Source organism: Callorhinchus milii, unplaced genomic scaffold, assembly GCF_018977255.1.
Source record: "Callorhinchus milii isolate IMCB2004 unplaced genomic scaffold, IMCB_Cmil_1.0 Scaffold3, whole genome shotgun sequence".
NCBI classification, from domain to species: domain Eukaryota; kingdom Metazoa; phylum Chordata; class Chondrichthyes; order Chimaeriformes; family Callorhinchidae; genus Callorhinchus; species Callorhinchus milii.
Genome location: NW_024704744.1, coordinates 14,285,618 through 14,313,118, shown reverse-complemented (window position 1 = coordinate 14,313,118; position 27,501 = coordinate 14,285,618). Strand labels below are relative to the sequence as shown.

Here is a 27,501-nt window from a genome sequence, read left to right as displayed (position 1 = left end):
TTAGCATTTATCCGCATTTTTGGGCACTGAAAAAAGCCTGCAAATGCTGGTTGCAACATTGTAAATACACTTAGCCAGAATTTCCGGCTAGCAGGTCTAGATCTCTCTTTCCCCTGCCCCCATTACTCCAGCTAGCTGTGGTTTTAGTGTATTGGCTGTAATGTTAAGAAACCTGTTCCATCAGGAGTTATACTGTCACTATAGCACCATAATGTGCCAGCCCTTCTCCCTCTCCCTACAAATTTCATTCTCTTTGTTTCCTTCCTTGATTGGAAGATCGCAAACGTCACACCACTATTTAAGAAGGGAGGGAGAGAAAAGATGGGGAACTATAGACCAGTTATTCTGACATCTGTGGTAGGGAAAATTCTACAATCCTTAATTAAGACAGAGTCAACATGGCTTTACAAAAGGGAAGTCATGCTTAACAAATCTTTTCGATTTTTTTGAGGACATATCAAGTAGATTAGATAGGGGGGAATCAGTGGATGTAGTGTATTTAGATTTCCAAAAGGCATTCAATAAGGTGCCGCATAAAAGGTTGATCCACAAGATTAGGGCCCATGGAATTAAGGGGAATATATTAGCATGGATTGAAGAATGGCTAACGGGAAGAAAACAAAGAGTAGGGATAAACGGGTCCTTCTCAGATTGGCGGGATGTGACTAGTGAAGTGCCACAAGGATCAGTGCTTAGGCCTCAACTATTTACAATCTACATCAATGATCTAGATGAGGACATCAGACTTAATATATACAAATTCGCAGATGACACTAAACTAGGAGGGAGAATAAACACTGAGGATGACATTAAAAAAATGCAACGAGATATAGATAGACAAGGTGAGTGGGCAAATAGGTGGCAAATGAAGTATAATGTAGGGAAGTGTGAAGTCATCCACCTAGGTGGCAAAAACAGTAGAGCAGATTATTTTTTAGAAGGGGGAGAGACTAGATAGTGTTAGCGTTTAGAGGGACTTGGATGTCCTTGTACACCAGTCACAAAAAGTTTGCAGATATAGCAAGCAATTAGGAAGGCTAACGGTATGTTGGCATTTGTTACAAAAGGGTTAGAATATAAGAGTAGGGAAGTCTTGCTGCATCTGTATAGGGCCCTGGTGAGACTGCACCTAGAGTATCGTGTGCAGTTTTGGTCTCCTTATTTAAGAAAGGATGTACTCGCCTTGGAGGGGGTACAACGTAAATTCACGGGGTTGGTACCATGGATGGAGAGGAATGAGTTATGAGGATAGATTGAGCAATTTATGCCTATGTTCGCTAGAATATAGAAGAATGAGAGGTGATCTTATAGAAACCTATAAGATTATTAATGGGCACAACAGAATAGATAATGGGAGACTTTTTCCCCTGGTTGGAAAAACTATAACCAGGGGTCACAGTCTTAAAATTAGGGGTAAGTCCTTTCGCACTGAGTTGAGGAAAAACTTCTTCACTCAGAGGGTAGTGAACTTATGGAATTCTATACCCAAAGGGCTGTAGATGCTCAGTCCTTGAACATATTCAAGACTGAGATTGATAGATTTCTTGTGGGTAAAGGGATTAAAGGATATGGGGATAAGGCGGGTAGGTGGAGTTAGAATAGATCAGCCATGATCTTACTCTGTGGAGTCCTGTAGCTCAGTGGTTAGAGCACTCGCCTTGCAAGCGAGTGACCTGAGTTCAATTCCAGACAGGGCGAAACCTTGGGCAAGTTTCCTTACTCCACACATCTAATAATAATCCCTCCAAACCACAAACAATAATAAATTGGTCTTTTTCAATCTACGACTATTTGTGGGACATTGCTGTGCACAATTGGCTGCCGTGTTCGCCCACAAATATACAGTCAATTCACTTTACAGTGTGTTCTGTGAAGCGCTTTGGGACGTCCTCCGAAAGTGAAAAGCGCTATATCAAATGCAAGGATTATTATTATTATTGAATGGCGGGGCAGGCTAGAGGGGCTGAATGGTCTACTCCTACTCCTAACTCTTAGGTTCTTATGTTCTCACTTTCAATCTCTTTCTCTTTCTGTGTAGAAAAGCAAGTATAAAAACATAACTGTGTGACTGGTGAAAAAAATCCAACTGTGTGTACAAGTGAGATTATTAATCTGCAATTTACTGTCATTGAGAAACTAAATAATGTCCTTAGCAATGTTATCTACATTTTACATACATGCATAACTGTATATTTTGACCATTTTCTCAGTTGCATTTTCACATTGGAGCTCAATGTAGATAAGCAGACATGGAAAGGTTCGCAAAAGGCAAAATACTGCAGATGCTGGAAATCTGAAATAAAAATGGAAGTCGCTGGAAACACTCAGCAGGTCAGGTAGCATTTATGGAGAGAGGAAAGCGAGTTATCGTTTTAGGTTAACTCACTTCCCTCTCGCCATACATGGTGCCTCACCTGCTCAGTGTTCCCAGCGACTTCTGTTTTTTTTATTATGGAAAGGCTAGCATGTGGTTAACCAGTATCCCACTGTATTTACTCTCATTGCAAGGGCAATAGTACCAATTCTGATGAGATAAATTAAGTGATTATTTTCAAGATTGATTTCACTTGGGTTTAAGTGAATTATTGCTTGATAGAGAATCATTCTTCATGCTAGACTCAGTTCTTTCCATGAAGAAACATGCAACAACAACAACGCCACATGGCGTCTCAGAGCGCTTCACAGTAACGGATCCAGGAGGAGGGGAAAGAAGGTGACGAAAGGCGCGGTCGAAAAGAATGGTCTTCAACCGAGACCTGAAAATAGGAAGAGAGGGGGTGAGGTGAAGGGAGTGAGGAAGGGAGTTCCAGAGCCTCGGGGCTTGGTGGCTGAAGGCACAGCCGCCGATGGTGGAGTGGAGGATTCGGGGGACAAGGAGGAGGCCAGACCCGGTGGAGCGAAGGCAACGGGCACTGTTGTAAGGAGAGAGGTCAGAGAGGTAGGAGGGTGCAGAGGAGTGGAGGGATTTGAAGACAAGAGTGAGGATCTTGAAGTCGATCCTCTCTGGGACAGGCAGAGCCAGTGCAAGGACTGGGGTAATCGGGGAGCGGAGTGTGGTGCGGGTAAGAATGCGGGTGGCTGACTTCTGGATGACCTGGATTGTATGAATGGTAGTGGAGGGGAGACCAGCGAGGAGGGCATTTGAATAGTCCAGCCGAGAGGTGACAAAGGTACGGACCAGGTTTCGGCGCCTTTTGGTGCGAGATATTGGCGGAGACGGGCGATGTGTCGGAGGTGGCAGAAAGCGGTGCTGGTGAGGGACCGGATGTGGGGGAGGAAGGATAACTGGGGGTTGAACCTGACGCCTAGGTTGTGTACGGGTTCGGAGAGTTTTAGTGGGGTCGGGTACGAGCTGATGATGGGGAATGTGAGTGGGACGGAGAGGGGGTGGTGGTGGGTGACAAGAGGCAAAAGGATGAGGCTGCCTGGCGGATATGATATATTTTGGTTGAAAAGAAGTCCATGACCTCCTCGCACTTGGCATTAGATGTGAAGATTGAGGAGGCCTGAGGCGGGGCACGGAGGAGGTAGTGGGTGGTGGAAAAAAGGACTCTGGGATTGCTTTTTGCCTCCAAGATGGAGTTGAAGGCCGTTTTTGCACGTGTCAAAGAATGGCTGTAGCTGTAGAGATGCTCGAGCCACAGTTGGTGGTGAATTGTCAGGCCAGTTTTCTGCCATCAGCACTCGAGCAGCCAGGTTTGGGATTTTAGGGAGCGGAGGTGATTGTTATACCAGGGGGATCGGATGGGTTTGGAGATGGTCCTGGATTTCAGGGGGACGAGAGAGTTGAAGATGGAGGAGAGGCGATCATGGACGGCTGCTTCAGGATCTCTGTGGGTTGGAGGCCAGAGGGATAGGATATTGGAGGATCTGAGGACCTTTGTGAGGGTCTCAGGAATTGCAGTGAACCTGCATCACTAAAATAATGGTAAACTCTAGCTATCAAAAATACTCTGTTGTGAACTCCTCATTTAACATTTCCTCTTTTTTTTCTAAACTTTCAACTATTTTCAGTGGAAATTGAGTGGTATGTCAAAGCCTATAAGTATATTAAACGTCAGATCAAAGAACAGTAATGAGAGAACCAGAAAAAGTCAAACTTTAAAATGTTCCAATTCACATGCAAAGATGCAATGAGTTTTAGTGATTAAAGTTTAACCTTGTGTTTTTTCCAATTGCTGGGAGATAAATATTTAATAGACATCATAAACCAATCAATGTGAGGATGGTAAGAGCAGAATTTAGGTTAAGATAACCTAATATTGAAGAACAAAACCTGACAGGTGTAAATTGAGCTGAATTATATTCATTTAAAAGTTGTTTTGTAATTATTTCAGATTTTTCCCAAACATTAATGCCATTGTCCTTGCTCACATGGTTAGTATGATTCAATGCACAACGATTCACCCTTTGAACTACCATAAAAATAGATTTGACGTGTAAAATGGACCACGTCAACTTGAACTCCAGCCAACAATTTAGATCAGTAGCTACTTCGATCATGTGACAAACCTACCACTTTCTGAATAGCTAAGGCAGGACAATTGCATATCTTACTGTTTGTCAACGTTCAAATGCAACGATAATCAGGGTGTTTTACCAATAATCATTTATTGAAGTTAACCAGTCATCCCTCCTTAGACTCAGCATAAACCTTTTTATGTCTTTCAGAAAACACAAAGTCCTCCTTGGGAAGGAGGTAAGCCAGCCTCCTTACAGTTGATCTTATAAAGAATGTACAGCACGGAAACAGGCAACTCGGCCCAAATGTGTCAGTATTCATACTCTACACAAGTCTTCACCCATTCCTTACTCCCTACCATACTTTCTACTCCCCTCTCTCTCGTGTGAAGGTCATTCCTCTTGAATGCATCTATACTATCTGATTCAACTACCACTGGTGTATTGGATAACAGAATGTTAGAATCAAGTCAATCTCTGTGGCATTCTTGTAATCCAGTTCCTGTGTCAGGTGGGTCTACAGGTCAGACACAGTTGACCAAAAGTATATTTCAGGAGGATCCACTGTGAACTCAAGCTAGCTGAGTGGCTTCCCCGGCTAGCAGGAGCTTCAGCTGGAATTATTCCTCCCAATTGTTTGCTAGAATGGTGACTGTATAATTGGACCTGACTGTTTCAATATAATGTACTGCTATATAAAAGCACGTGAATGGTTAACTGAAAAGTCAACTACTGCTGTTTTATTTCAAAGCAAACTATAATAAATTTTATAAATAAATAATTGTTGCATTTGGTAAAGCAATTTTTACCTCAGAAGAATGTCTCAAAGCACTAGATGGGATTTATGTAAAGTGTAGTAACTATGTATTTTGTAGCTGAATACATCAGCCAATTTGCGCATGGCATTGTCCCACAAACAGCCATATAGTGAATGACCCATTTTATCTGGGGAATTGTTGGCCAAAATACTGGGAGAAACCTCCCTTCTCTTTTCAAGGCTTTAACGTGCATCTGGACAAGGAGACAGGATCTCAGTTTAACATCTCATCCAAACTTCTGACAATGCCACACCTCCCCCAACTGACAATTCAACCCTTCCTCCGATAATATTGGTAACAAACTTCAGGGGCCATTTCACCGAATTTCAGATCTAGACTATTAGATGGTGCAAGAACATGCCCAAACATAGTGGTAGGACACTGGTCCTCGCGATAAATTCACGATCAGAGTCAGGATAACTAGGGGACTGTCAATTGGAGATTAAGATACTTTTGCTGAAGGGTTGAATACATTACAACATAAAAATCGGAATGGGAAAAGGTCATTTAGTCCCTCTACCTTGCCCTGTTGTATGGGTTCACGAGGAAGACTCATTCAGACCACTTTCATCTCCCTCCTGTGAAAAACAAAGCAAAAATGGAAGGTGGGTCAACCTATGCCATTCTTGAACATTTTTTTGACTAGTGACCTGTTCAATAGTAGAATTGGCAGAGATCTTGAATAACTAAGAATGGCAAAGGCAAGAAGATGATGGAGCGAAAAAGAATACTTGATCTTCTTAAAATGTCAATAATAATATGGGGGACTAAAGGAGTATCTCCAACATAAATTATTTGTACCCCTAATCCTATTGTGAGAAGAATAACTGGAAAGAATTTCGCTGCCACATCCAATTGACATTTCCGAGTGATCCTCGCCAAACTATTCACTCATTAATAATCCTAAATAATCCTTGCTATTGATCCAGAACATATCAATGTTGAAAAAAATCTAAATGAGTTTCACAGGTAATTGTCATTAAGTGAATATTTGTAGACATTTCTGGAATATTTCCAAAATAAAATGATTACATTTCTCATCCATTGACAGTTCTGAAACAATTTACAGCTATGTTCCCTCAGTGAATAGAAATGGGTCCTCCACCACTTAATGCATTCAACATTAATACAAACATCTCATCTAACCACACAAGTAATTTTAAAAAAAGTCATATTCTTACAAGTCACGATCATGGAGATTATTACTTTAAGCAAACTATTTTACATTGTAACTGGGTACAATTCACCTATCTACAACAACAGCAAAACTACATTTATAGAGCATCCTTCACGTCGGGCGGACGTCCCAAGGCGCTGGACAGTCAGGGGTCAGGTCCCGAGCATGGGGGTAGGGGTGAGGGAAGGCAGAGAGGTGGGAAGGCAACCAAAGGCACGATCGAAGAGGAGGGTCTTGAGACCGGCCTTGAAGGAGGCAAGGGAGGAAGCGAGGCAAAGGGACTGTGGGATGGAGTTCCAGATCTACTATGCATGTAACACAAGTTAAGTTAATTGATGAATCATTCTCTGCACAACAACTCATCACTTATTGATAATTGTGGAGTCCTGTAGCTCAGTGGTTAGAGCACTCGCTTTGCAAGCGAGAGACCTGAGTTCAATTCCAGGCAGGGCAAAACCTTGGGCAAGTTTCCTTACTCCACACGCCTAATAATAATCCCTACAAACCACAAACAATAATAAATTGGTCATTTTCAATCTACGACTGTTTGTGGGACATTGCTGTGCGCAATTGGCTGCCGCGTTCGCCCACAAATATACAGTCAATTCACTTTACAGTGTGTTCTGTGAAGCACTTTGGGACGTCCTCCCGACGTGAAAAGCGATATACCAAATGCAAGGATTATTATTATTATTATAAAGAATGAGGGGTCTCTACAGGTATGTGAATTTTTAAAAATTCCATCACCTATAATAATTTAAATTCTGCCAGACATTTATTCAACATTGACAACCCTCTACTTTCACTGCAACATTTAAAGGTAAAGCTGCTGATGTACAGAAACGTAATCTTAAATAGGTCAGACACCATCAAAATCAGCTGGTCTGGCTCTCATTGGCAAATTCTGCAATGCTGAAGAACATCAGTTTCAAATGCTGATCATGTTCATAAGGAAGATGGCACTTCTTCTTCCTCTATTACTTGCATTTCAATTGGATCAGTACATTAGATCAGAATCAAAGAGAAAAGGTTGTTCAACAAACTCATTGTTTAGATTTAAACTTAAAGGCTATGCAGGCTCTCACTTTTTGTTGAATCAAAGATTTGCCCACTTCTTCTTTGAAAAATTCAATACATTTCTAAGTTCCCAGTTAAAGTTCCAGTTAAAACAAAATCCAAGATAATTCATTGGAGTTTATTATCCATCAGGTATAAATGCACGTCCACAGAAAGAATTATGCCATTAAGAACCAATGAAAAGGATTCCCTTATGCAATAACCAATTTTTATCATCGATCCCCCAGTGCCTTCGCCTTGCTTCCTCCCTTTCCTCCTTCAAGGCCGGTCTCAAGACCTTTCTCTTTGACCGTGCCTTTTCAGCTCCCCTCTCGACTCTCTGCCCCCTCCTCGCTCCTTCCCTTCCCTCACCCTGACCATTTCCCTCCTGCTCGGGTTCTGACCCAACTGTCCAGCGCCTTGGGACGTCCTCCCGACGTGAAAGGCGCTCTATAAATGAAATCTTGTTGTTGTTGATGATCCATCCATCCATCCATCCACCTATTATAAATATGTGTGTATATATATAGTGAGAGAGAGCAAATGCAAAAACTGGTCAAGAAAGTAGAGCAGAACCAAATAGCCTGGAAGCAAGAAACCATATAGTCAGAACATCTGTAAGAAAAGTTATTTTCCTCATAGTGAAATAATGCAGTGTTATTGGTGGCATCTATTAAGAACATGCAACATGAAATGAGAAGTGCAGAACCAAGAATTGGATTAATTACAAGTACAACACCGTATAGGATTTTGCATGAAAAGGGAACAATCACAAGATTGGTTCGGATGAAGTAGGCACTTTGGCACATTTGATCTTATCCTTCAAATTATCTTCCCATCATAGCATCAAACTATATTTTAAATGAATCAAGCTTAATTTTAAATGAAACACTTTGTTTGTTTAACCAAGGAATTACAAAATACAATTAAAAGCACATTGCACAATATATTTTTCAAAAGTTTAAATAATTATTCATATCAGCAGTTACTTGCCTCTTTCAAATTGCAATCTTTTATATTTCTGCATAAGTTCCACTGCAACTACACATTCAATCTATTGGAAGACAAGCAGTAAAATGGCATTAAGCAAAGCAAATATTAAACTGATGACTTGCCCTATGTTATCATTGAATATAATATTCATCATTCGAAGTAACTCATGTCATTAAAAATATTTACATAGGTCAATATAACTTACATCTAGAAACTAAAGGGATTATAATCATAAACTTCACGAACAATAATGATCCAGAAAGGTTGGCAAGAGCTAAGGCTTGGAGCCCAACCAGCTAAAACTGCATAGATTGCCATTGACATTGCTGTCTGACAAACTTTCCTGCTACTTGTCCAGCTAGGACCACCTTATTAGGTCTTTGGCTTGCAGGGTTAATGGAAGCATCCCTGCCCCAGTAATTGGTCTGCCCTTCCAAGTCCTGCCAATGTGCTGTCATCAGCAGTGCCGTGGAGTTCTGCGGACCCGCCTGGCTCAGGAACTGGACAACCAAGACTGCCACAGAGGACTGTCTTGATTATGACATTCTGTTGCCAAATATGTCACCCTGAAGCCAGTGCAGCTCCAAGGAGACCTGGCTTATCTCCCCCCTCACCCAGGGGATAGTCACTAGTTGGTCATTTGACATCCGCCAAGCACGGGTTTGAGCCCTCACTAGGTGGATGGCAGGACCAGGAACTCCCGGTGAGCCTCATACTGGGCAATGAAACTCAGGCTGAAATGCATGCGAGTCTTGCCTCATCTTCCTGCCCACAGCTCAAACGCATGGCCCTTCCCATTGAGCGATGGTTCTACCGGTTGGAGATGCAGAGCTTAAGCAGCGGCTGCTTACCTCTCTGCAAGCCAATCAAGGTGGATTCCAGGTGCTGGATGTATAAATACATTCACAAACTCAGAGTCTAGGTAATGCCTTCCAGCAGCTGTCGCCCCAAACCTCAGAGTTTCCTCATCAGCTATCTGGCAGACATCTGCCTTCAGTGTCCTGGGAGGACCTTTTCAGGACAGCTAGCGACATATTAGTCACTTTGATATTCTCAAAAAGACTCGAGAGTAAAGGTGTATTGAGTGAAAGAGTGTGGTACCATACTGACAGTATAACTGCTGATAGAAGATTTTAGTCAATACTGTAGACAATTTGTATTTTGCAAAATCAATTATTCATAACCACAATGGGCTCAGTCCCAAATTAGTGCAGATAACATACTGTGTACCATATCGCCCATACCTCATTTTCTTGCAGATGTCCTAGCTTTGGACAAGCAGCATCAGGGCAGCTTACCGCAGTTTCCAGGCCCTCTTTAATTAACAGTTCCACATATTGCTTCAGACACTGTTAGCAAACCAGACAAAACATTAAGAAATTCTAGCCTGTGAATTATGAATGCTTTTAAACAACAGACAACCTAGTTGTCTGGCTAATTTCACTGGCCACAATATTATGTAGCAATATAGACTTGCAGGGGGAGGCTAAATGCAGGGGAGACTTCCCAGGGTTAGGGTGGTGCAAATCACATGATTCTGGCTCTTGATCTCTCTTGAGCCATCTCTATTGGTTGTGTGCACACAAGGTAGCCATGTGGAATGAGGATGGTGCAGCTGTGATACCCTCTAGTCAAGTGGGCTGCTAACACTCACACATCAACAATGTCCATGAGGACAGAGGGAAACCACCGTAAGTGGAACCTTACCCCAATAAGAGGCTAGACCAGCCAATGAAGTGACCATCAATAGGATTCAAACAAAAGGGAGATTGATTTTTCCATATGCCAACTCCAGGTGGAGGCTCACCATGCAAAATTAAGATATTTGAAAAATACTGAATGTAAATTAACCCACTCCCCTAGATTGTTTAGTGGGTAAATGCACTGAGTGCCTGCATTGCAGTAGTTAACATTAAAGACCATTCAGGTATTTTTTAAAAATATATCAGATTGTATGACAGACTGTTCCAAGCCTCCACATCATGATTGGGCTGGAGTTGAGTAGCCCAATGAAAAAAACAACCACTGTAAAGAATAGATTGGGCATCTGTCCAGTAAAGCAGCTCCACTGGAATAGTTCAGTGTGGCAGCTCTGGGTCACAGGCCCTTAGGGGATTGTTGCAATGTCTATAAAGAGGCATTGTGTTCAATGCAGAAGGCATTGATGGAGCTGCCTGGAACGGTTGAACAGCCTGATCAGTAGAGCACTCCGAGACTGTACCCCAGGTGAAGGGTATGATATAACTGGGCGTTTCTCATACAAAATACAGTCAATTCACCTTACAGTATATGCTGTGAAGCGCTTTGAGATGCCTCAACAATGTGATAAGGCACTATATCAAATGCAAGGATTATTATCTCTGGTTGATTCCAGTTTTGTTCTGAGCTAGCTTTTCACTTAGTCCTGATCACTGCCCAGTTTAAAGCGCATATGTGTGGATGGAGAGATTACATTGGAATATTCTTCTCAATGTTGAATAACTTGTGACACTCATTGTCCGGGACGTTGCGTGGATGAAGTACTGGAGGGCAGACAGTATGATGCATCCAAGAGAGACGTGCAGAAAATTAATGTGCAGAAAATTATTCTAACCACCGAAAATAAAGTAGATAGCCTTGCACGTCACCTGTTCGCTCAAATTTGCTTGGTTTGAAAGGGACAGTGTTATTCTCAAATTACATGAAAACCAATTCCCTACAATCACAAGATAGACGGAGATAGGAAGCAATTGTATTTACATTTAACGACAGCAATTCAACTTATTTTAAACTGCAAAAAGTAAAACTACTATGGTTGGTTGCAAGAATAGAAAATAATAGCTGGAACAAATATGTTTTTTTTACATTTTCATGTTTAAAACAGACAGCAAGAAATGCAGATTGTACAAAATGAGTTACACGTAAAAAAAAATCATACTAACCAGTGTACAGAATATGCATTGGCATTGCGATAGTGTTGTCATTTGCTCTAAAGGATATTCCCCAAGACATAGTTTACAAGATATTAGGGGATCGAGTGCTAGGTCCCAAGTAGGCCTATACGTTGCCATTGTCATTGTAGGTTGAATCTAGAAAGATAAGAATTATACAGATACAATTTGCCAAGGTTAGTTAACTTATTTGCTGACCGTATCAACATATATGCTCTGTCAAGTACTTTAAGACATCCTCCCAATGTGAAAGTTGCTATACAAATGGAATTGTAATGCATATTGTGCCTTCAAATGAGTCTTGAAGAAGAGGAGGGAATGAGCGAGTCAGAAGGACTCCAGAATAGAATTCCAGAGAGCGGAGGCAGAATGGCTGAAGGTTTGCCCGACGGTGGGGGCAAATGGCGCAGGTCAGTACTCACTTAGCGATGGGAGCAACTGGGTTGAAGGAGGTCAGAAAAGTAGGTTGAGGCGAGCCATGGAGGGCTTTAAAGATGAGAATGAGGATCTTGAACTTGCTTGCTGGGGATAGGGAGCCAATGGAGCCAAGCGAGGATAGGGTGATAGGCTTGCAGAGCCTAGCTACAAGGACGAGTGGTTCAAGCCACGACACAAGACTCACTTTTAAGAAAGCTCGATGCCATGATGTGAGGACGATAGGGTGGGTATTGTGGGAAGATAATAAAGTGCTTCACAGAATACACTGTAAAGTGAATTAACTATATAGTTTGTGGTGGGGGGGGAGGAGAATCACACAGTCAATTGTGCACAGCAGTGTCCCACAAACAATCTGCATTGAGTGACTAAATTATTATTTATCATTTTTTATTTATTTTTGAAGGGATTATTATGCCCACAATCGGCTAACAACTGGGTTCTTACTTATTGCTAGGTAAACAGTGGTGTGTGGAGTGAGGAAGCTTGCCTACTCTTCGCCCTGCTCGGGTTTTGGACTCAGGTCTTCTCGTTTGTGAGGCGAGTGATCTAACTAATACACTACAGGATTCCACATAAGATGATATCAAATGGGCCGATTTTGCATTGCCAAATCCATCCAATTCTGTGAAACACTTTAAGAAGCCCCCCTGACATGAAAGGTGCTATATAGATATAAAATTGCTGTTGTTGCATTACTATGAAATTCTACAAATACTTTTAAAGGTGAATTTTCTGCAATTCTCTGAATTTGTTTTCTCAAAAGTTACATGATTCCTTTCCTGAGCCTTTCTGAAATAAACAAAATGTAATTATTTGATTTAAATGAATAGCTTTACCAGTACTTTAAATATATAACTGTATTAATCTACTTACTGATGGGCTGGGTTCCAAACAAGTCTGAGAACAAAGAGGTCATTGATGGCTGTGTTTGAAGGGATCATGAAACTGACCTGAAATTGACAAGCATACGATTGTAAAAAGGACCAATATCAAATTTCAAGGTTGTACTGCTTTGTCTATGGTTTCATTCAGCTGATATCTAATGGAGGTTCAATCCTTCTGATCCATTTTGGATTTTTTATAATATGATTTTGCATTATAAAGATTTAGCTATAAAGATCTACATTTTTAAAGATCAGACTAGGGTGAGATCCCTATACGTAATTGCCTCCCTTGGTAGAATAACCCAACAGTGGTATTATGCAAGGTCACACCTGAATATTTACTTGGAAGGACAACAGCCAAAGGTGTTTGTGTAACTATAACCGTGCATGAGGCACTACCATGTATGTGTGAGGACAATAAGGGCCATTACTATTATTTCTGTGATTGATTCAATTTTATCAAATTCAAACAATTTTGTTTCCTCCTTTGCCCATAGACAACCATCTACCATCACAATATTTCACATTTTCTGTTCCAGGGCGAATTATTCTGATTTAATCTTGGCAAAGCTTATAGTGTGATACCATTTCCAACAGTAATGTTCTAATTTTTGTGACAAATGCTTTATTGCTTTACATGCCGCTGAAAGAAAAATCAGCTGTTGCTAAATTACTTGCTTACTGCTTCTTCAAATAATCCGCCTACGTTACCGGTTAAAATCAATATGGCAGTTACTTAATTTACAGCCAGTTCGTAACTTATAATAACAATACTTCATTTGAAAGAGAGCCATGTCATACTGTCATAACATCTTAGAGATTTCACTGTGAAGTATCTGTATTTATAGATGAACTTAATGTAGAGTGTATCATAACTAGTTTTAAAACACGAAAGGGAATGATGCCCCGAATGGTTAAAACAAAAATTTATTGTACCATACAATTTGACAATTCATAATAAAACATTATGAAAATCAACTTCCAAAAAATGTATTTCAAAAATTAGATTTGAGATAGTTCTGCTGGGTTCTGATTAGAAATAACTGGCTAAATAAACTGTTTACATTTCATTTTCTTTGTTACACTGTACAAATGTGAGTAAATCAGATATAGTCCAACTATCACACATATATGTATCCAGTTCTCCATTCCCACCCCCAGCCCACCATCAGGGACACCAAAATCTAGTCTTAGACTGTAAGACCATTGTGTCTTAAAATATAAGATCAGGCATAATTTTAGTAAATTCTTCTATTTAGTTTTAATTTGGGAGCGGGGGTTAAAAATAATATAGCAGCGAGCACTTGGAGCAGTGTGGCTTGAAATGTGGCAGCACAAAGTTGTAATTTGTAATCGTTATATTTGTAGACAAGGATAGTGCAAGTGTAATCACCACCATTATTTTTGGTGTCGGGCTGGCTCAGTTGGTAGCACTCTTGCCCTGAGATTGTGGGTTCAACCCCCACGCCAAGGCTGGGAACTCAAATAGTCCAATGCTGGCATTCCAGTGCAGTGCTTGGGTTGTGCTGCATTGCTGAAGGTGCCATCCTTTGGATGAAACATTAAACTAAGGTCTAATCTGACTTTACAGGTGGTCGTTAAAGATCCAATGGCACTATTCGAAAAGGCAGTTTTTCCCGGTATCCTGGCTAACAATCCCCCAAATAAAATTGGTCATTCACTTCACGTTGTTTGTGGGACACTGTGGCACGCAAGTGGTCAGCTATGTTTGCCTACAAAACAGTCACTCCGCTTACAATGTAACCTGTGAATCGCTTTGGGTTGTCCTCCTGATGTGAAAGGTGCTATACCAAACGTAAGGATTATTATTATTTATATTATTACTGCGTCTGCTTTTCATGGATCATTAAGAAAGCTCGTGCATGCAACATGGAGTCATGTAGCTCAGCGGTTGGAGTGCATGCCTCGCAAGCGAGAGACCTGGATTTGATTCCCGGCAGGGCGAAACATTGGGCAAGTTTCCTTCTTTACAAGTGTCCTTTCTGTTTACCGAGCTGTAAGTAGGAAACCAGCTGTCAGTCGATTGGCGGATTGCTCTTCCCAGGGTAATAATTCCTTCAAAAAAAAGTTACTCAATCCAAGACTGTTTGTGGGACACTGCTGTGTGCAATTGGCTGCCGCGTTTCACCCACAAAATACACAGTCAATTCACTTTACAGTATATTCTGTGAAGCGCTTTGAGATATCCCGAAGATGCGATAAGGCGTTGTGTTAAATGCAAGGATTATCATTATTATTAAATTCCTTCTGCCACTTTTTGTTCCTACGTCATTAACCTGTGGAATTCCTTCCGTCTGCCACACAATCTTGCCCCCTCCCCTTTCTGTTTTTAAGACCGACCTCAAATCCTACCTCTTTGATCACACCTATGGCCACCACCATCAACCTCCCCCTTGCTCAGCGTCCAACTCATCCCTGTGAAGTGCTCCAAGATATAACTTTACACAAAGGCTGCTGTGTAATCAGTAGTCTCATGACTTCTGCGTTGCTACTTTCCAGAAACTAACAGAAGATATTTCACCTTTCAAAAATGGGTTTCTCAATTCAGATTGTGTTCAAAATCACAATCTGCATTCACATAGTGTTTTGTAAGTGCATCTTAAAACCAAAGACAATGATAAAACAAATATAATCAAAATATTTCAGAAACCTGAATATGTGGAAAGATTTAAAATAAATAACAGACACATTAATAAAGGACAGTTTACAGACCATAAGTTTTTCGTGGATTTTATCAGCTGCATGTTTTCCAATATAAAAATACTCCAAGGACAATTACAACAACAAGATTCAACAACAACAAGATTCCATTTATAAAGCGCCTTTCACGTCAGGAGGACGTCCCAAGGCGCTGCACAGTTGGGTCATGACCCGAGCAGGGGGGAATGGTCAGGGTGAGGGGAGGGAAGGGAGGGAGCGAGGAGGGGGGAAATGGTCAGGGTGAGGGGAGGGAAGGGAGGGAGCGAGGAGGGGGAAGAGAGTCGAGAGGGGAGCTGAAGGCTCGGTCAAAGAGAAAGGTTTTGAGACCGGCCTTGAAGGAGGAGAGGGAGGAAGCAAGGCGAAGGCACTGGGGGATAGAGTTCCAGAGCCTGGGGGCTGAGAGGCTGAAGGCCCGACCACCGATGGTAGGGCGGTTGGGGCGGGGGACGTGGAGCAGACCTGAGCCAGAGCAACGGAAAGTACGGGCAGGTAGGTAGGGGGATAGTAGGTTGGAGAGGTAGGAGGGAGCAAGGCCGTGAATGGCCTTGTAGGTGAGGATGAGGATCTTGAAATCAAAATGTAATTACATTTTGTAATTACAAAATGTATATTTGTGATATTGAACAGATTGGAGTCTAAAATGAAAAAAAGTTTATTAAAGTTTGTAATGACATCTCATGCAAAGGAAGGCTTTAGCTATCCACCCACTCATTACCAAAGCTCTGTTAATGATGGCACAAGAATTACTGAACTTGGCAGTCAACATTGATTTGTAATAAAATAAAGTTAAAGCAACTGCCCTCCCATTGGCAAGTACTTAGACAGCTAAATCATGACAAATAAAGGCATTCAATTTCCAGTCAAAGCTTGGCTTATTGCCCAAGCTTTAGAGTACCGGAAGTAGCGCTAAGTACTGGCACATTATTATGCATCATTTTAGAGTACAGCAGCAAGACGATTGTTGGAATATATAGTTTGAAAATGAATTGGCAATGCATAACCAATCTCAGCAGAATACACCGGTAAGATTGTACAGCTTCTTAGGAAGAAACTGTCAATTCACTCAAACGCTAACAGTTGTAGTATTCTGACGATTATCTGAAATATTATTTAATTAGTTCTGGAACCCAAAATGCATTTAATGTCTCACTGAGATCAACCATATGACCATCCAAGGTCCAGCGACACTTGAAATTCATCCATCCAATATGTGCTGACAAAGAAGTTGGTAGAGGCACAGGCAGAGGCGCAGGTAGACAAATGGATTCTATTTAAATGTTGGATTTTATTTTCCGGTTTCACAAACAGTTTTTGCAAACTCTGTCAGCAGTACTTCATAAGTATTATTTCTTGAATTACTCCCCCAAAGGACTAGATTTTCTATTGTAATCTTAACTGAAGTTGAGATGTACAGGGAGAAGGAGTAACCATCAATCACTCAAAGAGAAATGCTACAAATGACAAGTTTTGAAGTCAATCAATTATGAAGTCAGATCATTTTGCTTCTATCTGACAGCTCTAAAGTGCCTGTTTAACAGATTGAACTGGTGAATTTCCTATAAAATATTTAAAGATTTGCTGATTTACAACAGTTGTTATCTCATTTTTAGGTTGTCTCTTTTTTTCTAAGTGAAGAAATAAAAATCTTGATCAAGTTGTAGGATTACTTAAGTGCAAAACTCCCATGAACTATAGATACAAATGCAAATAAAGACATTTCATCTTCCTGGTCAGAAACTATTTTTGGAATCTTGGTTTACAAACCTGCAAGTTGTTTAAAATCATCAACTTTGAACACGGCAACAAAACCCTTGCATTCTTTTTTTTCTTGCAATTTAGATCTATACCATACTCCATACCAATTGCTAAAAAATTTTTTTTTTGGCCAAGGCATCCACAATTTATTTCTGTCCATCTTGGCAAATAAAGTGGGGAAACCACCAACCAAATAAATTTCAGACCTGTAGGGTCTAAAATTTACTGTTTGACAATTGGTGATTTTAATCAACTTATAGTTTTGTAATGAAAAGTTTTAAAAATAGTCTTTGGCTTCTATAGATCTTCCCTTCCAGATTAACTGAGCTCACAAACATGCGTGAAGAATTAATGATACAACAATAATCTATGTGCATTCACAGTTCTTTGGAGCGGCCCAGGAGATTGCGAATGTAACTGTATATTATTTAGACTTGCATGGCTAAATTTTTACAAATTAAAGGCCCTTGTCTCAAATTAAGGAGCAGTATGTTTTTCCATATATATTAAGGACTTTGACTTAGATAATGACATAATGTCAGCTTGGCTCAGTTGGTTGCACTCTTGCTTCTGAGTCTGAAGGTTGTGGTTTCAATCTCTATGTCAAGGCTTGGAACACATGTAGTCTATGCTGATACTCCTATGCAGTTCTGGGGATGCGCTGCATTGTCGGAGACGTTGTTCTTCAGAGGTCATGTTAATCCGAGGTCCCGTCTGCCTGTCCAGATGGACAGGTAAGCCGTTAAAGATCCTATAGTACCTCAAAATGAGAAGCGATTTTCTCCCGGTGTCCCCGGGAAAAAAACCCAACTAAAATTGTTAATTCACTTCATATTTTTTGGTGGGACATTACTGTGCTCAAATTGGCTGCCCATTCGCCCCGAAAATACATACATTCACACCAGTTTACAGTATATCCTGTGAAGCACATTGAGGTGTCTCAATGACACAATAATCAAACCCTATCAAATGGGAGGATTACTATTATTAAAGGGGATGCAGTATCAAAATTTGTGGATAATATCAAGATGGAAGGTATAGTGAATCCTGATAGCAGGAGGTCTTAAATAGATCAGCACAATGGGCAGATCAGTTGGTCCATTAAATTTAATAAAATAAAATGTGAGGCGATTCATTTAGGTAGGAAAAATGAGGAAGAGTACATATTGAATAAAAATAATCCTTGCATTTGATACAGCGCCCTTTCACATCTTCAAGACTTCTCACAAGTAATATCCCACAAAGAGCAGAGAGCAAAGTCATGGGAGCGCACTTACATAAGTCCCTGAAAGAGCAGCACACGTGGAAAAGTCTGTGAAAAAAGCTAGTTTTACACAGGTCATAGAGCACAAAAGCAAAGTAATAATGCTACATTTTTACAAGTTGTTGGTTAAGCTGTAACTGGGATATACTGCATTCAGTTTTGAGCACCTCATTTCAGGAAAGATGTTAAGATTATCTTTACAAGAATGATATGCAGGGATGAGTGGAACTGAATGAACAACTTGCTCTTAGCCAGTGCAGACTCAATGGGCTGAATGGCTTACTTCTGTATTGTACATTTCTATGATACTAGGACCTGGAGAGGAACAGTCCATTTACCTGGGATGTGGGGCACTACCTTCTGGTAGTTAACATTCTTCAACTTATTTAATGAATGCTCTAACTATGGCTCATTTTATGCCTAAGACTCAGATTTATAGATTTCCAAGAATTCCAGCAATAGATTTTAGCTTCAGCTTCTTCCTCCTTGCCAAGTTTTATTGTTGATTGTCTGTACAAACTTTGCTCAACCTTATTTCTTTAATTGTGGAGTCCTGTAGCTCAACGGTTGGAGCACTTACCTCGCAAGCGAGTGACCTGGGTTTGATTCCCGGCAGGGCGAAACCTTGGGCAAGTTTCCTTACTCCACATGCCTGATAATAATCCCTCAAGAAAAAAAACCCAATAATAAATTGGTCACTTCAATCCACGACTGTTTGTGGGACACTGCTGTGTGCAATTCGCTGCTGCATTTCACCCACAAATATTTCAAAATAACTTCTTATTGAATTGGTTTTGTAATACAAACAATATATTTACCTGTAGTGAATAATTTCCCAAATGTTACTGTGATAAGGTTCTAGCGATTTGGATACCTCCCTGGATAGATGAGCATAGATCAAGAATTTATGCACATAATTGATGGTGCGAACAACCCTTCATGTACACTCACAGTATATGGGAGTAAGCCCAAGAGACAATGCAAATTTAACTTTTGCAAATCTGTAAATGTTCTGTAAATACTACATCTTTGGTAAATATATATTAAATAAGAAGGTTGGACCAAGTTCAGTGTGTTGACTATAATATATTGCAGTATTTAAATATGTATTAAGCATGCAGCCAATTTGTTCAGCTACGTTATAAAAATCATGTATTTTTCAAAAGAGTAAACACTCGTCTCATATCAAAACTCGATAAGCCTGGGGCGGGAGGTGGTGGGGAGAGGGCTACATTTATCAGAGGTCATATCTTCCGGATGAGACAAACTTAATTTCAGTTTGTCTCTTGAGATAGACATCAAGAGTTTCATGGTGTTATTTGAAGAAAGAAGGATGTTTCTCCCAGTGCCCAATCCAACAGCCCTGTAGCTAAATTAGTTATTCATCTTATGGATATTTGTAGAACATGGTTGTGTGCATATTGGCTACTATGTTTCTTATAAGTACAGTCACTACTCTTTACAACTCTAGGTATTTTGATACTATAGATGCTATATCAAATGTAAGGATTATTAAAACTTAAAAAAATTAAGCTGTCATAACTAAAAACAAATTCACTTTCCCAATGCTCCTTACGGATGTTTCTGTCTCTGTCTCTTTCTTGTAAGTTGATTTCCAGTGATATTTGCAAAGCTAAAGGAAACTCCATTGTTCAAGGGAATGACAACTTGTGAATTTTGCCACAGGACCATACTTAAGAGAATGCTATTAGTTTAAACTCTGTGGTGATCTAGGTTTAAACAGTACTATTGAGTAGCTGTGTAAAAGGCACCACCAAGTAGGGATAAAGATTTGTAAGAAGCTGGTTTGAGTCACCAAAAGCTACTTCAACAGGTTTAAAGTCTTAGCATTGTCCAAGAAACCTTGTGGCTTAAACATACTCGTGATATAATTCAGAATTATTTGAAACAAGAATCTTGTAATTAATGCTCAAAAACTATCAAAATATTCAAGACATGAAAATCCCTTGTTAAGTTGTTATGCCGAGTTGCTTCATTACAAATTATATGAATTGTAAAAACTCACTGTATGAATTGATCTACTATTGATGCGGAGCATTCCTGAACACATAATGCTCACTTTATTGTAACTAGTAGTTTTACTACAGGTGGTATGCATGAATATGTTCTACCAAAAATGAATGATTGCAGCATCTGAGGGAAAGCATTGGACATTACTGCATTATCCAATTACATAAGAGTTTGAAACTCTGATGTCCCACTCACCATTGTTTTCTTTTTTGGAGAGGAGGATATTTTGTAGAAATATAGGGAGAGGCTGTGGGACAGAAACACAGCAAGTATGAAAAACTGGAGAAACAAGATCAAACGATTCATCCGAGGAGGCTAAACAAAACAGCAGAATGCTGAAAGCAGAATACAAATAGAATCACTCCTCTCCTTCAAAGTCCTTTGTGTTGTAATTTTATACTGCTCTTAATTCCTATGGTTTCTATTTTAAAGCTCAGCTGAGTTGCTCTCATGTGGAGGTGGTATTCTGTATCATTTAACATTGATGGCAAAGTATAAGTTTCAAACCATGATGACATTGATGACAAAGTAAAAGTTTCAAACCGTGTACCTAATGACAATAATTAAAAGAAAGACGCATTTATATTGTGGTAATATAAGTATAAATTTTAGTACTCAACTGTGAACTTCACTCGAAATAATCACTGACCCAGTCACTCCCCACCCTCTATACCCTTGCCATCAAATCTGTGATTCCTAGTTAGGTATCGTTCAAAAAACAAGTAGCATATTTTAGGTATATAGGTGAAATTTGTGCCTCATTCACAAGAGAAAAATGCCACCAAATGGTTAACTCGGTGATACAGTATTGGATCTTTCTTGCTCTTAATACTAATTTTTTTACACTTCACACTTAAATGTGAACAGAAGCTTTGATCATGTAACAATAATTAGGAACATGGACTGCTTTAGATTGCTATCAAAATAGACAAGAATTGATGGAGTCAGAGCAAGAGGAGTTTATAAGAACCAAAGAAGATGTCATCAGTTTTGTTCATGCTGTTCATGTTTAGCTGAAGGAGTTCAGAGCTCATCCAATGCTTCAGTGTTTTTTGAAAAGGGGTTTGCAATCAACTTACATTTCCAGTATTGTAAGAGCTACAGTATTTTTATGAAAACCCACACACTACAGCCACCAGTTTTAAAAAAAAGAGATTATTTTTCAGATTATTCTTTACTGAGTTTTCTTGTCAGTCGGGTGTCTGACACATGCAGAAACCCATCACCGTGCCAAACTAAGTACCCAAACCAGAGTTCCAATGCATGTCATCTACTTGTGGAAATTCCCATATTTGGAATGGAATGCACACTCTCTCCCCAGAGGGATGCATCCTCCTTACCCAATTCTGGGTAAGGAGAGTTCAGGCAAGAGCCGAAGCTTGGTGACCCCAAGTTGTGCGATGGGCTGCAGCTAGAGGTTAACCAATAAAAAACACATAGCTCGCCATTGGAAGCACTGTCTACAAATTTTCCATTGCTTGACCACCCTAGCTGTTAAGCCTTTGTCTCGCAAGATTGACAGAAGTGGGAAGAATCCCTGCCTCCAGTGAGCAGTTTACCCCCCAAGACCTAGCCAGGCTGGCTAGTTTATCACCCACATCAACAGAGGGTTAATTTGATTCTGAATTTCTGTTGCAATGGTTCACTTTGGAGCAGTTCAGCTCCAATGAGGCCCTGTTTACCTGTCACTCAAGAAGGATAATCACTGGTTTGTTATTTAACATCTTACAAGAGCAGGTTTGAGCCCTCACTAGGTGGATAGCAGGTACCAGTTCAGTGTTAGAAAACAATTTATCCCACAGCCTTGATCAAAATATTGTTTTTTCTCTTCTACTTTCCTAATACATACTAGGGCAGATATTGTTATGCATTTTACAAATTATTTGCAAGCATTTTGGCACGAAAGCAAAAGGAATTTTGAATTCTACCCTCATAAGAGTGCTGCTAATAATCACCAAAGGAAGCCAATTTTCAAATCAGCAATGCCATTCATTTCACAGGTATCTTTCGCAGATAAAGCTCAGTGTCATCCCAAAAGTGTCCTGAATTAGACAAGAAGCTGCGGGATAGTGCTAATCATGAGTGCAGTGCAACAATAGGCCAATCAAAATTGTCAAAATGTTAATAATATAATAATATAATAATGTACTTGCATTTTGGCATAGTGTCTTTCACGTCAGGAGGAAATCCCAAACCAGGATTTACTGTGAAGTAGAGTGACTGTATAATTGTGGGTGAAGCCAGCACTCCAATTGCACACAGCATTGTCCCACAAACAGCTATGATACAATGGAACAAGCGTTGGCACAGCGAAAAAAACAACTTTTGGATTTTGTTTAAAGAAATATTGATGTTGTCAGCTTCCATAAAATCAATAACATCAAAAAACCTGGATGAAAAAGTTACTTTTCTCACAAAACCCATTCCTTCCAAGATCACATTCAATTTCCATTATCATAGTCCATGTTCACTATCATAGATTTCAAATAATTTGTCATATAGCTCAATTTTGAAATATCTTGAGGGAACATTGTGCAATCTTTCTCACCACCTCCCAAAGCTAATCAGGAAAACTGCTTTTTCTCTCAAATATTTAAACCTACATTATTCATTGTTGATTGGTCACATTCCACAATTCCAGGAGCTCAGTAACCATGGAGTCCAACATTGAACAAATCTATTAACATCTTAATGCCACATATTATGAATACCATTTTCCTTAACATTGCACTTTATTGTTATTGCAAAGCAATTCATTTTTTCGAATAGGTCCAGATACGAGTGATAGTTTTGCAAAACATATTACACTGAAGAGAAACAGAAATATGTTAAAAGATAATACAAAGATTGGTCCCAAACGTAATTCACAGGAAGCAAAATGCTGCCTACGTTCTATTCATACCATTTATGAAACAACAAAAATTCCCTCAGAACAGACAAAAATTTATAAAAGCCTGCAAAGTGTGACTTTTAATTTCACTCTTAAGACTTCACAGTAACAATTAAGAATATCAGAATTTCAGGTGGTAACATATCGGTCTTTGAAACAATCTATTGTCGCGACTTTTTCAACTGTTTTGTCAATTGGACAAGCAATTCAGCAAAGTTGTTCCAAACTATTACTCGGAGATACATAAACATTACAGATAAATATCCATATTATTGTAGAACCACAGACATTCTACATCGACACTCTAGTTCTGTTCTTGCCTGGTCCCAATCCTACCTTTCCCACTGTCTGCACGTTGTGGCCACTAATGGCTTCTCCTCTAGCCCCCGCACATATGTTGTCCCTCAGGGCTCTGTCTTCGGTCCCCTCCTCTATCTATACATGCTCCAGCTCAGCGATATCATCCACAGGCATGGGTCAATTACTACATGTTATACGGATTACACTCAACTCTATCTCTCCGCCTCCACTCTAGACTCCAGGACCATTTATGTCCTGCCTAATTGTCTATCTGACATCAAGTCCTGGACGAGAGCCAACTTCCTCCAGCTCAATGTTGGCAAGACAGAGGCCCCGGCAGCGCCTCCTCACCTCAGCCGCTGACATTATCACCACTCACGGCTGCACTCTTCACCTCACTGAGCCAATCCGAAACCTCAGTGTCCTTTTCGACCCTCAGCTATTCTTCAAACCCCACATTCGTGCCGTGATCCATTCCGCCTTTCCACACCACCGCAACATTGCCTGACTCTGCCACTGACTGTCACCACTGGCCCCCGAGACCCAGATCCACACTTTCATTATATCCCAGTCTGACTACGGCAACTGCCTGCTCACTGGACTTCCCAACGCTTCCCTCAAGATGCAGATTATTCAGAGCTCTGCAGCTCGTGTCCTCTCCTGCACCAGGCTCCGGGAACCTATCAGCCCCGTTCTTGCCTGGCTTCACTAGCTCCTCATTCATCACAGAATTGAGTACAAAACCCTTGTTCTTACCTTCAAGGCCCTCCACGGTCTTGCTTCGCCCTATCTTTCCGACCTCATAACCCCATATCAACCTGTCCGCACCCTCCTCTCAGCAGACACCGGCCTGCTTCAGGTCCCCCGCACTTCCCGCCCCACCATTGGTGGTTGGGCATTCAGCATCTCTGCCCCCACACACTGGAACTCTATCCTGCAATCCCTCCACCTCATCCTTCAAGTCCCGTCTGCAGGAGTCCAGCCTCTCTCAGCCAAATTCCTCCCTCCTCCAAATTCACCTCAAAATTGCTCATCCATCTCATTGCAACAGTACACTGTGTTGAGGCGCTATACCAAATACAAGTATTATTGTTACGAGGTATTTCAAGTAGGAATTTGAAAAAAAAGGCCAACTACTCTTATTACATAGAAAAATCTACGTGAATTAATCATAATAATAGTCCTTGCATTTGATATAGCCCTTGATCACATCGATGAGACGTCTCAAAGCCTTCACAGAGAATACTATAAAGTGAATATATATATATATTTTGTGGGCGAAACACGGCAGCCAATTGGAAACAGCGGTGTCCCACAAACACTCGTGGACTGAAATGACCAGTTTTTTTTTGGAGGGAATTATTACCCCCGGAAAAGCGATCCGCCAATTGACTAACAACCGTGTTCTTACTTATTGCTAGGTAAACAGAGGCATGTGGGGAACTGGCCCAATATTTCACCCTGCCGGGTACTGAACCCAGGTCTCTTGCTTGTGACACGAGAGACCTGGGTAGATGATCTATATTAAAAAATATATTAAAAAATGATTTAATTAAGAGGCAAAAAAGGTATGCATGGTATTCTGCAACAAAGTAACAACAGACACCCTTCTAGAGAGATACATCTATAATAATAAAAACAAAATGTCTGTCTGTGTGTCTGTCTAACCGATTGACGTAGAGATATGATTTAAACCTCATTGGAAAGGTCTTGTGTCATAGGCATATTTTTTTTTTCGGGGATCTCCTATAGTGACCTAAACATGCTATCACACATGGATGGACTCCAACAAGGAATGCTCCCAACAGGAATCCTCCCACAGGAGTCCACCCAAAAGGATATGTGTGCAGATATGCGAACATGGATGCTAATGAGTTCAATAGCACATTTTCTTAAATCTTAAGGGATAAAGATACCTAAGAAGCAAAGATCAAGCCTTTCAAGGACAAATTAAAATGCCAGACGAAACTGGTTGCAAGCATAGCTGCAACGGGTACAGCTAGTATAACATGTAAAGGTTATTATTATAAATACTGATACTATGATTCAACCTGAGATTTAACTTGTATACCTTTCTGAAATATCTGTATTATGCAATCAGTGCACTCTAACCCCCCGTTAAATACTTTTGTGGGTATGAATAGCACTCATTACGTCTGTGATTAGCTAACAGTTTCCTTACACTTTAGATTAATCTTCCATGGAAAACAGGTTTCACAATTCTAGCATTTCCATTTAACTAATGTTATCCTCGCCTGTATATAATTGACATTATTGTAACGGTACAGTATTTTTAAATGCAAACACACTTCAATGTCTGTCTCGATACCTACCTTTTTGACCGCGCTTGTGATCATCGTTCCCCTCCCCCATTATTGCCGCCATTAACACCATTATTGTTAAGTGCCTTGGGACATCTTCCTGACGCGAAAGGCGCTATATATATATATATATATATAATTTGGTACTGTATTGTAAGCCTGTATTGTGTAAAAAGCTTCACTGTCGTTTGCCGGTATCATGTACCTGTACTCACGAGACATTAAATTAACTGTAAAAACGAAAAAAACAAATATGCATTACTGAAACCAAAACCAGAGCTGACATAAAATCATCTTGTTCAACACTGACTTACAATAGGGTGGCAGAGACAACCCCAACGCACAACATACGGCTTGTCGCCGTACCTTTGAAAATAGCTGTTGTCCCAAGAAAAAAAAACGACAGTGCATGTTAAAATCAATCATAAATACTAATTGCTCATAAGGCACAACTAAATGTGACCTCTGTCCAAGGCACATACCTTGTCCTGCGTAAAGAGAAATGTAGTGATGTGGTAAATATGTGAGGCACAGAGCATCAGATTATCCCTCAGTCTTGTCCCAGGGTTTAGAAGTCGCCTTTGCATGTAGTGGATGTGCTAAGTGTCTGGTTGCAGGGACATTGCAACACTGAATTGTGCTGCTGGGGGATGGGGGGGGGGTGTCATCAGGCAAAATGTGGACCAAAATTTGCTTTGTTTTTTTTTCTTATCTCGAACAAATGAATTCCTGTGTCCCCCGTGAGTGCTGGAGACAGCTCACAGCTCACTCACTGGCACTAACATTGAGTCTCCTCCATCTCCTTTGCAGCCCCTGCGATCCAGACACAGCTACACCGTCGTCTGATGGTACCAGTTACACACAGCACAGCAGCAGCACAGCACAGCAGCACAGCACAGCAGTGTGTGGCGCGGTGAGGGCATTGGGTCAGTCGGGAGCGGGGAACCGGGACCCGGGACTGGGCTGAGAGAACGGGGAGAGACCGACACACACACACACACACACACACACACAGAGGGACGGAGGGAGAAGCAGAGCTCCATCTTTACACTCACCTCGGCCTCCGCGCTCCCTCTCTGCTGCCGCCGTCTCCTCTCCTCTCCTCTCCCCAGGACTCGCAGCACAGGAGCTCCCAACGCCGTGTAACACACACACACACACACAGAGCTCCCAATGCCGTGTAACACACACACACACACACACACACACAGAGCTCCCAATGCCGTGTAACACACACACAGACACACACACACAGAGCTCCCAATGCCGTGTAACACACACACACACACAGAGCTCCCAACGCCGTGTAACACACACACACACACACACAGAGCTCCCAACGCCGTGTAACACACACACACACACACAGAGCTCCCAACGCCGTGTAACACACACACACACACAGAGCTCCCAATGCCGTGTAACACACACACACACACACACAGAGCTCCCAACGCCGTGT

General features: G+C 40.9%; 1 protein-coding gene across 1 annotated transcript in view; it reads right to left on the bottom strand.

Moving 5' to 3' along the window:
• rnf144aa (ring finger protein 144aa) overlaps window positions 1-27,217 on the bottom strand; it is a 37,834-nt gene extending 10,617 nt beyond the window's left edge. Inside the window, exons 1-5 of the mRNA XM_042333605.1 lie at window positions 27,095-27,217; window positions 12,747-12,823; window positions 11,427-11,573; window positions 9,750-9,854; window positions 8,506-8,566 (exon numbers count right to left, since the gene is read on the bottom strand). Of these exons, the coding sequence (XP_042189539.1) occupies window positions 8,506-8,566; window positions 9,750-9,854; window positions 11,427-11,561 (301 nt within the window). The 5' untranslated portion in view covers window positions 11,562-11,573; window positions 12,747-12,823; window positions 27,095-27,217. The remainder of the gene's footprint in view (window positions 1-8,505; window positions 8,567-9,749; window positions 9,855-11,426; window positions 11,574-12,746; window positions 12,824-27,094) is intronic.
• Between the last annotated feature and the right edge of the window lie 284 nt (window positions 27,218-27,501).